At 41.1% G+C, this 15,489-nt stretch overlaps 1 protein-coding gene across 8 annotated transcripts in view; it reads left to right on the forward strand.

Annotated features, from left to right (window-relative positions):
* LRP11 (LDL receptor related protein 11) overlaps nt 1-15,489 on the forward strand; it is a 66,167-nt gene that overhangs the window by 32,264 nt on the left and 18,414 nt on the right. For 7 of the 8 annotated variants that reach the window (XM_032651772.1, XM_032651775.1, XM_032651776.1 and 4 more), the window contains exon 6: nt 7,153-7,248. In XM_032651772.1, the coding sequence (XP_032507663.1) occupies nt 7,153-7,248 (96 nt within the window). Of the gene's footprint in view, nt 1-7,152; nt 7,249-11,381; nt 14,595-15,489 lie in introns of those variants that run through there. The other variant, XM_032651771.1, reaches the window with a different exon arrangement.

Raw genomic sequence — 15,489 nt, forward strand, 5'->3', positions numbered from 1 at the left:
TAGTTGAATACCTCCAGCATTCTGCTAGGATTAAAATATTACCCTCCAGCCAAATACAAATATGTTCGTAAACACTGATAGTTTTCTTAGCCTGCCTCCAAGAATGAACTTGGAACTCCTTTAAACTAATCTTTGACAAGCTGTAGAGGCTTTTTCAAGGCTGCCTAGTACAAACAATATGAAAACAAGCAAAGAGAATGCCAATGAGTTTTATGACTGTAATGAGGCCTAAATCACATTTCCAGTATGAGCAGACCAACTGTCACTGGTTAGCTGTGATCTCGTCCTAGGACGATGCAGAGCATTTCCTGAAGAGAGCTTCCTCTTACCTGTTTTGCAGACATGCAGTGTGGTCTACCAGTGAATAGTGAGAAAGGACAATTCTGTGGTCTGTGTTAGTTGGCAGTGGTCACAGGAAGCTATAGAACATTTCTGGAAGGCAGGCCCATATAGTAGCCACTTTCCCTGCTGGTTTTCCAACTTCCCTTTGGAACGTGCCTGCCTGTTCTATGGTGACTGAAAATGAAATTAAAATAGCTTGCATCCGGCTTCCAACTCTCTCTGTGAATGATAAACATAACACAACAGATCATACAGAAGAGGGAAAATAATTCCCTGACCCTTCTCAAAGGATCATTACCAAAGTGAATTATTTGCATAAGTAAATGATGGAATTTTCTTGTTTTGTTCTGACTGCTGCGTTGGTTAGAGCCTATGATAGGATGTATGGAGGTGAGGCATTTTTCTGTGCCATTCCATATGCTGATGTCTAGAAGAGTGAATCAGGCAGTCTGGAAAATCATGGTCAGTTCCTTCAAAAATATAGAAAACAGAAATTCGCATTTAAAATATCAAGATGGCAGGTCAAGTCCCCTAGGAAATTCTAGAGTCCATGATGGTTGTGTCTTCTGAAGTCTCCTGTGTACACTGCCCTCTCCCTAATACCTGTTCTCTCCCAGATCCTGTATCACTGGCTTTCTCTCCCCAGGGTATGAAGGCATTTAAGAAAATACTTTTCAAATGTGACAACTGAAGATTCAAAATGAATTGTATAGTTTTTTAAATGAACCCATCTCCAAGGCAAGGTCGCCTTTCCAAGAACAATTAACCTATTTCTCTACTGCATCCCTAGTGGAGCCTTGTCCCAGACCTTCCTAAGGAAATGTAAATTTGTGATTTTGCCTAGATTTGAGTTAATTTGCTAAGATATGAGTAAATAAATATGGTATCGACTATAAGTTCTCAGAGCTGTGACTTTGAGAGCAGTATGGTTCAGTGGAAAAGCTCCTGCTTTGGATCAGTCCTGGGTTCTAATTCCAGTACCACTGATTACTAGCAACCAGGTAATAAACATCACTGAACTTCATTTCCTTACCTGTAAGAGGATAATATCTTCTCACAGTGTCACTACAATGAGATATTATGTGTAAATATAATTTATGTCTCTCAGTAACTGCTAGCACTATATGAATTTTTGCTAGAACATTCAAGTCCAGTGGCAAGAGAGCTACAAGCCTATAAGATCGTTAATTCAAATCAAAAATGGAAACAGTGTAGGGGTGGTCCCAGTCCTGAGTTCCTCTCCAGAATTAAGATGAACGATCTCTCATCTTCACTGGAAAGAGACAGAGGGGGGAAATTGTGAATGCAGTTATAGGCATACCTCGTTTTGTTGGACTTCGCAGATACAGCATTTTGTACAAATTGATGGTTCATGGCAACTTTGCGTTGAGTAAGTCTATTGGTACCATTTTTCCAACAGCATTTGCTTACTTCGTGTCTCTGTGTCACGTTCTGGTAACTCTTGCAATATTTCAAACTTTTTTTGTCATTATTATTATATTTATGGTGATCTGTGACCAGTGATCTTTTTTTTTAGTTTATTTTTTTTTAATATAAATTTATTTATTTTTGGCTGCAGTGGGTCTTTGCTGCTGAGCATGGGCTTTCTTCTAGTTGCTGTGAGCGGGGGCTGCTCTTCGTTGTGGTGGGCAGGCTTCTCATTGCAGTGGCTTCTCTTGTTGTGGAGCACGGGCTGTAGGCGCACGGGCTTCAGTAGTTGTGGCACATGGGCTCAGTAGTTGTGGCGCACAGGGTTAGTTGCTCCACGGCATGTGGGATCTTCCCGGACCAGGGCTTGAACCTGTGTCCCCTGCATTGGCAGGCGGATTCTTCACCACTGTACCACCAGGGAAGTCTGATCCTTTTTTTTAGTTGAAGTACAGTTGATTTACAATGTTGTGTTAACTTCTGCTGTATAGCAAAGTGACTCAGTTATGCATATATATACATTCTTTTTTTAATATTCTTTTCCATTATGATTTATCATAGGATATTGAATATTGTTCTCTGTGCTATACAGTAGGACCTTGTTGTTTATCCATTCTATCAATATATATAAAAGCTTACATGTGCTCACCCCAACCTCCCACTCCATCCCTCCCCCAACCCCTCCCCCTCGTCAACCACCAGTCTGTTCTCTATGTCCGTGATTCTGTTTCTGTTTCATAGACAGGTTCGTTTGTGTCATATTTTAGATTCCACATATAACTAATATCATATGGTATTTGTCTTTCTCTTTGTGATTACTTCACTTAGTGTGATAATCTCTAGTTGCATCCATGTTGCTGCAAATGGCATTATTTTGTTCTTTTTTATGGCTGAGTAGTATTCCATTGTGTATATGTACTACGTCTTCTTTATCCATTCATCTGTCGATGGACATATAGGTTGCTTCCATGTCTTGGCTACTGTGAATAGTGCTGCTTTGAACATAGGGGCGCATGTATCTTTTTGAATTGTAGTTTTGTCTGGATATATGCCCAGGAGTGGGATTGCTGGATCATATGATAATTCTATTTTTTGTTTTCTGAGGATCCTCCATAGTGTTTTCCATAGTGGCTGCACCAACTTACATTCCCACCAACAGTGTAGGAGGGTTCCCTTTTCTCTACACTCTCTCCAGCATTTGTTATTTGTTGGCTATTCTGACTGGTATGAGTTGGTACCTCATTGTAGTTTTGATTTGCATTTTTCTAATAATTAACGACGTTGAGCATCTTTTCATGTGCCTCTCGGCCATCTGTATGTATGGCCAGTGATCTTGATGTTACTATCGCAAAAAGATTTCAACTCACTGAAGGCTCAGGTGATGATTAGCATTTTTTAGCAATAAAGTACTTTTTATTAAGGTATGTACATTGATTTTTTTAGACATGTGCTTTCATACACTTGATAGACTACAGTATAGTGTAAAAACAACTTTTATATGCACTAGGAAACCAAAAAATTCATGTGACTCTGTTTATTGCAGTAGTCTGGAACTGAACCCATAATATATTCAGGGTATGATTGTATTTTATATTTTTCCACTGGATGAAAGACAAGCCAGTTAATCTTCTGAAAAGAATTGGAGACTGGTAAATTTTGGTGTTATTTCTGGCTCATTATTTTTAAAAAATTAGACATGAGTTCTCAGCCATGTGATCTTTCCACTTTCAAATTTATTACTGGTGACAGTACTCACTGAGTGCCCATCATTGTGCACTCCTGTGGTCATTACAGCAACCTAATGATGTGTTCAGATCATTACCTACATTTTTAGATGCAGACAATGAGGCACAGAGGGTTTAAGACTTCAGACAAGGTCACACAGCTAGTAAATGATGAAGCCAGGATTTAACTTAACAGTCTTATACCAGCCCCAGCGGGAGGATAGCTTGTGCAGCAAGCCTTGCTGTGTGCTCGAGGACCTTCTTTCTTAGCTACAGAGCCAGGAAGCAGCTACAGCTCCATTGAGCCCTGCTTGTATGTACTTTCTGTTAGGGCATTAGAAACACAGAAGAAAGAGATCCATGAGCACTGGAGTAATTGGATTGGCTACTTGTAGGGCTGTACTATGACTTTCTGGGCCCTAGGCACTTCATGGGCCCCTTCCTCCATTACAAAAAAAAATAATAAATATATATATACACACACATATATGTATGCGTGTGTGTAAAATTACTGTGTTGGTATAGAGATGAATATGACATGGGCTGGATTCACTATTATATATTTATTATTATTATATTCCTGTTTTTTGTGATTTTCTTTTCTTTTTTGGCCACACTGCCCTTGGCAGTGAAAGTGTAGAGTCCTAACCACTGGACTCAGGGAACTTTCCTGGTTTCTGTGATTTTTAAAAAAATTAAAGGGAATTCCCTGGCGATCCAATGGTTAGGACTTGGTGCTTTCACTGCTGTAGCCTGGGGTCAATACCTGGTCAGGGAACTAAGATACTGCAAGCCTCTCATCGTGGCCAAAAAAAAAAAAGGAAAAGAAATTAAAACCTTTTTGTGGGCCCCTAAAAGTAAAAGCGCCATGGGCTCTGAGCTCTGTGCCCATCGTGCCTAGGGGACAGGTCAGCCCTGGCTTTGTGATGGCTGTAGGCATTCAGTCATGCTCCAAGGTATGGGTAGAAAGAATCTGAATAAATGGAAAGCCAAGATTTCAATTAATGGCGTGAGCAAATGGAAATGGGAATGAAAATTGCTTAAGCAGGGCACCCCAGCTACCCAGACTGGTGAGTGCTTGTCTGGGAGAGAAGGCAACATGGAGAGCCTTGAAGATTTGACCAAGGGATCTTGCACAGGCTGAGTCAAAAAGGATAATAACAGAATTTAGCAACTTCAGTACCCAAAGCTAGTTGAGAAGGAACAGTACCGTCCATGCTAAAGCTTTCATCCACCCGTGACAAAATGAGGAAAGTCAGCACAATGTAGTGAGTTTTTTATAAGGCTAAATTTATTCGGTTTAAAGAACTATCCTTTTTATGTATTAAATCCTTCATGATTTGGGCTTTTAGACATATCCTTACTTTACAGTGAAGTGAGGGTGATAGCCTTAGTAAATGGTCATTTCTTTTAATATCTTTACTTGGCAAAATTAAAAATTGACAACCCTCAATTGGCCCCCAAAATTATTTTGAATTTTCATTGGTCCACAAAATCCAAAGGTGTTGAAATCACCTCGCCATGTGGACAAGAGCCTAACTTTACTATGGCCCCAGTGCTACAGCAGCCCTATCATCTAGATTCAATATTCCCTGTCCCCATCTTACTGGGACACGGGTATCCACAGCCTCAGGGGACAGTCACTTTCGTCCATGGACTGAGGAGCTCAGCCACAGTAATAGCAGTGACCTGGCTGGCTCTTTCCCCTTTGGCTCCTCGATGCTCACTGTCTTCTTTTACAGTCTCACCCTGGATGTTCCTCTTCTTTTTCCTCCCCTCCCTGTTTGGGACGGAGTGGGGTTTCCACCACTACAGTAAAGTAGACAAGGGTAGAAATCAGTTTGAAAGATAACATCTGGTTCTCTAGCCTGCAGGAAATTGCTTATGCCTTACTCATCTCTCTCCTCGTTGGGCTCGAGTTTACGAAGGAAGCCCAAATTATTGTCTGTATTTAGGCTGGCACGCATGGTCTTTTAGAGGCACAGTAGAATGCGGTGAACCTGCTGTGGCCTTGGCCGCGAGAAGCAAACATTGGCTGATCTAACTGCACTGATGCTGAGTGAGTGGGATGAGTGGCCTCTGCAGACACACTCCAGTAGGAATGTCTGAAAGCAGAAAGGCCAGGGAGGAGGTTCTTGCAGTTCCCGAGGCATAGGTGATGGAGACCTAAGGCTGCCTGCGGCCGAGAGGCAGAGAAGAGGTCTGCTTGACGTGGTGACCGATGGGATGAAGGGCTGGGTGAGAAGGAGCATTAAGGATGCCGTAATGAAATAACTGTATCGACAGCCCCTTCTGATTAACAGCATTAACACGTGACTACAATGGTCATTTTAAATCATTGCCTTTTCTGGCTCTAGTAGGTATCTGGAATAACTCCGCAGTTTTCCATTTTGCAGTTGATTTTGTGATCCTTAGTGAATTCATGTATACTTCTTATTACAAATTACCAAGGAATTTTAGGTGCTACTTTTTTTTTTTTTTTTTTTTGTGCGGTACGCGGGCCTCTCACTGTTGTGGCCTCTCCCGTTGCGGAGCACGGGCTCCAGACGCTCAGGCTCAGCGGCCATGGCTCACGGGCCCAGCCGCTCCGCGGCATGTGGGATCTTCCCGGACCGGGGCACGAACTCGCGTCCCCTGCATCGGCAGGCGGACTCTCAACCAACTGCGCCACCAGGGAAGCCCTAGGTGCTACTTTTGAATAGTCTTGTTTTAGTTGCAGGTGTTATGAACATTTCTGTTGATGCCATATGAGTAAAGAAGCTTTAATTTTTTTTGTTTGTTTCTTCATAAAATTCCTCATGTCAGCAGATCATTTCCAGTTCCTTTCCATTAAGCACTATATTTTGCAAAAATCTCACTTGAAACTACACTACAGCCCGAGGGTAACTCCTTAATTACCATACTGTCAATATAGTAAGCACACAAATGCTATGAATTCCTAGATGGCAAATAGTAGAATGACACAGCCATGGCTCATCAGAACCTGAGATAAAAATCCTGAGATTTGATCTTTCTGTATATTTGCTCTCAGTAGTATAACTGAATAGAACAGGTAAACAGTTAACAACCTGTCATTAAATCAGAAGTGCTGGTTTCCACCAACAAGCAGTTAGACACACCTGAGTTTAAATCTCAGCCCTATGACCCACTGACTACTTGAATGAACCCGGGTAAGCGCTGAACCTCTCTGAGTCTGACCAGAAAAAAATGCAGCTATTAATGCCTGCCAAGCAGCACTGAGGTAAGAAAGTGAAGTAGCATGTCTGAGTGCCTTACGTATGCTCACTGTTCATTTTCTAAAGGAAGACGTTTCTGGACTGTTTCTGCATTCCATGGTATAAAGTCCAAGTACCGTTGACTTCTCTAGCTGAAGTCTTTCCTTCCTTCTCTGGGTCGGGGAGGAAGTTCTGGGACAGTGTGCTTTTTCCCCCATCTCTGTCCAGTGGTTTTTCACTAGCCTTACACTCTGCTTTATTAAGTTGGTCACATTACTTATCTCGAGTTTTAGTATCAAACATAGGCCTGTGTTTATTGGAGAAATAAAGCCCGTAAGTCCTTTCTTTAAGTCCATCCTTAAAAAATAAATAAGGATCTGTTTTCATGTCTGTTCCCTGAAGTTTCTGATGTACCTTCAATATGTTTTATTTATTTTCCACAGATAGTGGTTCCTCAGGGAAGCACAGAAAAGAGGAAAATTATATTTTGGTGTCAAAGAGCAATCGAGGAGGAGGGGAACATCCAGCCCCAGAAGCAGGTAAACGTTTACTTTGGAAATTCATTGCAGAGCAGAAACATTTATGGAGCCACATATCTTGTAGCTGAGGTTATTAGATGAATCTGCCAGAGTCCATGATAAGAACAGGGATCTGTGTGGGTCAGAAGAACTAGTATATTCTCATCTCCTGTATCATACTTCATCTTGGGACTCTTGAACTAGTATCTTCACATCTTTGGATCTCAGCTTCCTCTTCTATAAGTTGATTGGACTGGATAATCACTACAGTCCCATCCAGGTGTAACATTGTGTGGAACGAGTGATGCTCAGGACATAGTGGTTAAGAACCAGATGCCAAGGTTCAAATCCTTCGTCCATCACTAACTCGATGACCTTGGGCAGGTTATCTTTCTCTGGATCTCAATTTCCTCATTGGTCGATGAACATAGTAACTATACCTGCCTCACAGAGCTGTTAGGGAGAATAAATGGAACGGTCATTATAGAGCATGTAGCGTATCGCTTGGCTCATGCAATAAGCCATATAAATGATGCTATTGTGATTGTTATTTGTGATCAACAAGGGCAGAGGTCTTAGAGTACCCAGTGTTCTCTCCAAGTGCTCCAGTGATAAAGACGGAAGACAACGGGAATGGTGAAAGGGTGCAGGTGGTACAGGGGATATTTATAAGTGGAAGAAGAATACTGTAATTTCATAATTTGGGTTATTTTTAACTAGAAAGAAAATACTTTCAAGATAGTCCTGTAGAAAGGTAAGTTTTAATCCTAAATCTCATAAACTAATTAGTAAAAGAAAATTTAGAACAAAATATGATTATTCAGCTATGGATCTAAACATTGAGAAAACTTTCTTTTTACGCTAGAAGTAGTCTTTGGAATATCTGAACAATAGTCAAGTATAATTTTTAAAAAATAGATGGCTAAAACAACCCAGGTATCAAGTACCTAGATGCTGCCCAGGCTGCTGGCCTGCTGGACTTAGCCTGTCCCAGGATGTTTGAATAAAAACACCCATCGCCTTTCGACATACAGAGAGAACTGGGCCTGCCCCTTACCCCCCATGCCCAGATGTATCCAGAGAGCCTCAGTTCTGATTGCCCGGTGCCTGTCCTAATTGTTACATATTTGAGTGTCACTCCCAGTCTTAGGAGCAGAATACCCAATTCATCCCCTTAGCTGGTTTCTAAGAAAACTATGGTGATGTTTTAGAAGGGGTTGGGAAATTTTAAATCTCAAATTACCTAAACTAAAAACACTGAAGAAACTATGCCAACTGAGTATTTAAAAGTCAAGAATAATTTTCAGCATCCTAGCAAGTACTTTATGGGAGACTTCATGTTCTTTGTCATCAAAGCATTAATCAGGAATCAGATTTGACAGTTCAGCAACCTCATATCTGACTTTGGCAAACAGAAAATTCCCCTAGATTGTATGCGGTTTTATTGTTGCCATAGCTACCTCTGAGCCCCAGACTTGGGATTGGGGTCTTCAGCCACAACTCCCTTCCCCTGCAGCCTAAACGCTGGTGTTTTCAACAAGCTGAACTCACTTAGAAGGGCAGCCTCTAATCATTCTCCTACCCTGAACAAGCAGAGCTGGGTCTGGGTATTGGGTTCCAGTTGGTAAGAAATGGTTTGGGGTTCCCAGGGTTTCTTTGGGGGTTGACCAAAGTCTCTTTTTTTGTCCAATTCCTTTGTAACATATCCCTCTTCTGTGGCTAGTGCAGGAAGATGCAGGGGGAACTGGCACCCTCAGGTCCAAACTTAGCCCTTTCAAAACTTCTTTCCTCAAAGTCGCCATTAGGAAACTGGAATGTATGTGCCAGCTCTAGAATCAAATTATAGACTGTTGGTTTATCACAGATTTTTATCTTTCATAATTCTCTACGGGAATACTGGCCTCGCCCCAAAGACTGTCTTGTACCAAGAGTCGCTAATGCAACTTCCTCATCCCACCCTCCTGAACCCAGACTGAACTCTCAGACTGTTCCTGAGAATCTTCTTCAGGAGTTTCACCTAGGATTCCACAGATAAACCAGAGGTTGAAATGCCATTAGTATGTACTCAGCTCCAGGCCCTCTTGTCTTGGAGAGGAGGCCAGCTATACCTGGGACTGGTTTTAAGCTCAGAAAATCAAAGCTATCAGGAGTGAACTTCCTCAGTTACTTACCCCCACATGTAAACACGTGTCGGTACCCACCCTCTCTTCTTTTCCTCCAGCACTAAAGGAAAAGGTGTCCTCTGTTTCCAAGGTCAGTCTCTCCCCCTGACCTTGATGCAGCTCCTTATCTCCTCAAGTCTGTTTCTCCATCATTTATTAACTCCCAGTGTTTATAATCTCTACTGGTTCATCCCCCTAGATGCATTCAGATCTCTAAAAACATATAAAAAACAAAACAGCATCCCTCAGCCTTCAATCTCCCTGTAAATGAATTCCCAGTTGCTAAGTGCAGCGGCCTCTCCAGGCTTCACCTCACTTGACCTCTCCTTAGGATTTGATTCCGCTGACCACTTTCATCTTGAAATAGCCTCGTCCCTCTGCTTCCAGGACTCCCTTCTCCGTTGGTCGCCGACCATTTCTCTGACCTGTCTCTTCCTGTGCTCCTTGGTCCTCCTCTTTGTCCGCCCTCTGAAATGTTGCTGCTCCCCGGGGCCTTGTCCCTGGCCCCCTTCTCCCTTCCTCTCTGGCGGTCTCACCCACTTTCGTCCCTGCAACCATCACCTTAACACTGAAGGTCCCCACATGTTCAGGCCCAAATCATCGAAGAGCCTAGAGAAAATTCTACCTGGGTTGGCTGTTGGCATCTCAATTTGAAACTGTCGAAAAATAATCATCTCCCTCACCCACCCCAAGCAAGCTCCATCATACATGTAAGTCACTCGAGCAAAGATCCTAGGAACCAGATACATGGACCACTCCTTTTTATATCTGTACTTCATATATAATTCTACCATAGTAACTGTAATACTTTATTGTATCTTTGCATGTAAATGTCTATCTACCCAGAATTGAAGTCATTAAAAAACAATCTCATTTAACTTTTGGAGAAGTGGTATACCACAGTAGCTCTGGAACAGTACTGTCTGGGGCCATATCCTGACTCTACCATACTGAGAGAAGTCAAGTCACTTAATTCTCAATGCCTTAGTTCCCTCATTTGTGAAATGGGGATAATAAAAGTACGAACACATATGGTGGTTGTGAGAATTAAATTACTTCATCTATAAAGCGCTCTTTATTATCTTTGATTACCAGTGTCAGGCACATGACTGTTAATTTATGCAAAATGAATAAATAAATGAAAGAAAATGTTATGAAATCAGCTTATGCAATGGAGGTTTTTGCTCCTCTCGTTCCACCAGTTGGCAAGACCCCTGTAGCTAAAAATAGTTCCACCGTATCATCTCCAAGCCTGGCCTGACTCCAGAGCAGATCAGACTAAGAATAGACCCTGCTGAGCTTGATAAGAAAGACTGATCTGGGGTACACACTGTTCCTTCCAGACTCCTCAAAGGCTCTAAAAGCTGCTTCTAGTCTAGGTGTCTAGGATCAATCCCACAGGGAAGAAAACCTATGAAGGAGAACTAGAGATTTTTTTTCCTCAAGTTTTCAATAATGGTTCTACTGGCCGAGAGTAGGTTCTCTGGATTTAGGAAGCAAAAATTTCTTAAAGCCCTAACCAGAGCAAGAAATCAGGAGTTAGTCCATACTTATTTTAATGGTGAATGATCATGTATGAATCCATAGATGTAAGCTGTGACTGCAATGAAGACATTTCCTGTGGTCACAGTGTCTGTACGGTTGTCTATTTACAGAATGTCTATTACAGCTGGATATAAGGGTAATCTGACTGCAACGTTTGTACCCACTGATGGCCTATAAATTTTATAGGAACCTGGTACACAGTTTGGTTTTAAGGAACTCATGGTTTCCGAGACCTAGACCTGCAACTTACAAGCTATGTGCTCTTGGGCCAATTACTCAATCTTTCTGCACCTCAGTTAATCTGCAAGATGGAGGTACTCTAAGTACCTACTTGAGTTGCTCAGATTAAATAAAACAGTGCATGCACAGTGCTTATCATGTAATGGATTGTGGCTGTTACTGGTATTAACCACTGACCTACCCTGTTCATTTCCGACCTTTGCACAGGTGCAGTGCTACCCCTGGCCCTGGGTTTGGCTATCACTGCTTTGCTGCTTCTCATGGTTGCTTGTCGACTACGGCTGGTGAAACAGAAACTTAAAAAAGCTCGTCCCATTACATCTGAGGAGTCTGACTACCTCATAAATGGGATGTATCTATAATAAGTGTAATTTAAATAGCTGAGGGCAAGGACATGGTTCACTTATAATTTGTATATATTTTGGGTTCTGATATTTATAACCTCTTCTGTTTTTTGTTTTGTTTTGTTTTTAACCTCTTCTGTTTAACTAAGAAAACTACTGAAAACCCTGAAGATTCTGCAAATACTAAACCTTTGTTTTTAGTTATTGATTTTCCTTGGGAAGTATGTGAAATATTTTGAAATTCAGAGAGGAGTCCATATGACTACAGACTTTTACAAATCTAATTCTGATTTACATAAGCTGTCCCTAAAAACAGAAATTTGCTGTTAGCCAAGGCAGAAAATTCCGAGTCTCTAGAGGTTCCTGAGAAAGGCGGTGTTAACTCTTCCTAGAAGCCAGCCATTGGCACTTCATACCACCCCACTTCCCTTGTCCTGTGGCCCTCCCATTTCTCACTTTAAGCTTCCAGTGTTCTCCTTTCTCTTCTCCTCTTCAAAACCTATTTCTGAGGATGGAGCTCAAGTGAGTGTACACCTTCAATGAGATGTTATCCACGGCAGGAATATCTAAGTTATAAACCTAATGAACAGGTCAGTAAGGCCTAGGGAAGGTGAATATGAGTTCTTCCCAATGCCTGACATCGTGTCATGTATGTGGCTGCTTCATTCTCCCAAAGGAGAATGACTCAGACTTTGAATTACAAATAGCTCTAACATGGTCATGGAAGCAGAGAACCTGGCAGGTCAAAAATTTTAACAGAAACCTAGCTGAGGGAAAAATGAGCAAGGAGGATGATTAGTTCTTGTATCTGCTCAACACCGCTCGACAGTCCAGAACACAGCAGCTCATTTATATAGTCACTGGTTTTCAGCATTAGTATGTGTTGATGGAAGAAAAAAACTGCATTCAAATTGAAAAACAGAACACTGAATGGATTTCTGGGTACAGCTTTTGTAAAAATGTCACGTGTTTAAGTATCAGCGGTTCTTCCATTCAGTGGAGTGATGCAGTTTTCCCGTTATTTATTTAATGCTCTAAAATGTTATAATGTGCACACAGCTAGTGCCAGGCTTATGTACTCCCAGAGCATAAGGGAGTTTTGCACAAATTCATCTTTACAGAAAACCAGCATCTAGCTTAGCATCTTTTACCTTTTAATCTGTAGGATTTTAAAGGCGTATTATTTCCACCATTGCTTAATGCTGGGACTATGCACATTCTAGAAATTATTCTACTGAGAGGAATGTATAATGTGATGTTCCTAGTCACATGTTTTTTGTTTTTTTTTTTACCATAAGTGGCAAATCTTTTAAAATACTTGAAAACCCTCTAGAAAACTATTTTTAGACTGAACCTGATGTAAGTTATTCCTTTAGCAAAGACTTAATTTGGGTCAGAGATATACACTGACAAATGGATAGTTACTTAATTCTAGGAAAACAAAGAAATTGGTTATTTTTATTTCCTAAGAAACTCAAGCATGAATTTTAGAATTGAGCAAAGATTTAAAGTTCTCCTTAAGGAGTTCAGAGAAATGCCTGTGTGAATGAACCTAAGATGTCCGTACTCTGTATGCGATGCTGTGCAGTTTGTTTTTCTATAGAAGGATGTCACCTGTAGCCACATCCAATAAAACAAAAACTGATGAGGCCTGCATCTTTCAGCACATCTTTTATCCATGAAGAAACTAAACACGATTTAGTATTGCCATGGTGTTGAAACACTTGGTAAAAGATGTCCCATATCTATATGTACAGCATTCTTTAATAAATTTTATTATATTCCCAAGCCTTTTTTTACACCTTTTAATATAATCATAGCTGCTAGTACAGATGGTCCCTGACTTACGTTGCTTCAGCTTACATTTTTTTTTACTTTGTGATGGTGCAAAAGTGATACGTTCAGTAGAAACCATACTTGGAATTTTGAATTTGGATTTTTTCCTGGGCTCCTGATACACTTACTGTACATCCTCTCTCGTGATGCCGAACAGTGGCAGCATAGGTCTTTTTCCCTAGAAAATCATCCTTTTTACTATTGATTTAAAACTGATACGGTAGTGTTAACAGGGAAATTCTGCAGGCTCTTTGATCCATAAGGTAATTTCTAGGCAAAATCCTGACAGGATAATCACCTAAAAATTAAAATAAACAAATAATGCTGGCAAAACAAATTACTCAGTGTGATGCAGTCCTTTAAAGGGCACAGTAAAAAGTGTTCAGGGCATGGAATTCAAATACAAATGTCCTCGGCTGCCCTAGGCCGTTGGACTGCTGCCTCTTATGCTTAAGGTGCCCTCCGTATTGCCATCACCTGCCCTTTGACCAGAAGTGTTATTCTGTGATGCCCATCCTACTGGGACACTCCACCCAAGTGAGAATGAGTTCTTGAGACCCAGCAGCCATAGAACTTCATCTAACGTTAGGAAAGAAAAAGAAAAGGCAAGAAGGGAAAGGGAAGAGAAGAACAGGAAAAGGGGGAAAGAGAGAATGAGGAAGAGGGGAGGGTTTCACCGGCCCAGCACAGCACTCTGGAGGCACTAAGGTGAGGGAGCACTTCTCAGAGTCCTGGCCCCAGCAACACAAAGTCAGTTAAAAAGATAAAGCCTCGGGCTTCCCTTGTGGCACAGTGGTTGAGAATTCGCCTGCCGGTGCAGGGGACACAGTGAGAGGCCCGCGTACCGCAAAAAAAAAAAAAAAAGTGTAATCAACTTTTTTTTTTTTTGAACAACGCAGATTTCAAAAATTAGGGCAATGGGATCTAAAGTATTTTTATAATGTTAATGTATACTTTTAACCCAAATGTCATTTTTAAATACTACTTGGGAAAGGGTTGAAACCCTCGTTAGAAAATAGAATTCTTAATTGAGAGCTAGATTTGGCTTTAATAAAATGAAATCTGTAAAAATCACCTTGTTTCAACAGGACCTCGCTAGACTGGAACTTTTAAAAATGTTTTTATTGTTGTCCTTGATATTATGTAAAGAAGTCCTTCTAATAGGGAAAAATGAAATGCTAAAATATTTTAGAAATTATGAATACTAAAGATTAAAGAGACGTTTCTTCTCTGACCTAAACATATATTAATTCAATTCTTTTCAAGAGAAAAGTTCATAGATAGAATTAAAATTCATTATTTCCATCTTTACACATTTATTGATGCTCCCCTAAAATCCATTCCTCTTTATTCAACATTTTAAAAAAATTTTTTTTTTTTTTTTTTTGCCACGCCACACAGCATGCAGGATCTTAGTTCCCTGACCAGGGGTCAAACCCGTGCCCCCTGCAGTGGAAGCGTGGAGTCTCAACCACTAGACCGCCAGAGAAGTCCCCAAAAATTTTAACTCAAAAAGTTTAAAGTCCAAGAGCAATGCTTGGCATAGCATTTGTCTGTACCAATCAGATGCCACTTGGTTTGTCTTATCAGATTTATAAACTGTCCCCTCAACCAGACTGCAAACTTCTTGAGAGTAAGGGCCTTTTTCTATCCCCAAGACCTAACAAAGGGACTTACATAGAGTAAAATGTTGATAATAGCTAGGAAGGGTACAGACTAGTGAATAAGTTGAAGAATTAAAGTCCTAAAGAATACCTGATGTTTGAAACTACCGCCCGCAAATGACAGAGTCCTGGATCAAAAGGGTTCATGGCCTGAGTCCAGAAGCAACACTAACAACAGCAAACTGAAGCCAGCAATGAATTCACAAGGTTTGGCCACCAACTAACGCAAGTTTCCTGTGCCTAAGGCCCTGCCCAAGAAGAGACACTGGTAAAAACATGCATGCATACTTTTTTAAAAGCCATTTTCAAAGAAGTAATGTTTAAGACTTTAACTTAAGATGTGGGGGGAGGTGCCTCCTCCCCTCACGAAGGATCTATTTGCCAGAATCACACACACTTGCACACAGCAGGGGGCAGGGCTTTGCTGGGAGTGCTGGTTCTGCTAGCTCTAGAGCTTACATCTCTTCAAGC

Source organism: Phocoena sinus, chromosome 12 (genome assembly GCF_008692025.1).
Source record: "Phocoena sinus isolate mPhoSin1 chromosome 12, mPhoSin1.pri, whole genome shotgun sequence".
Lineage (NCBI taxonomy): Eukaryota > Metazoa > Chordata > Mammalia > Artiodactyla > Phocoenidae > Phocoena > Phocoena sinus.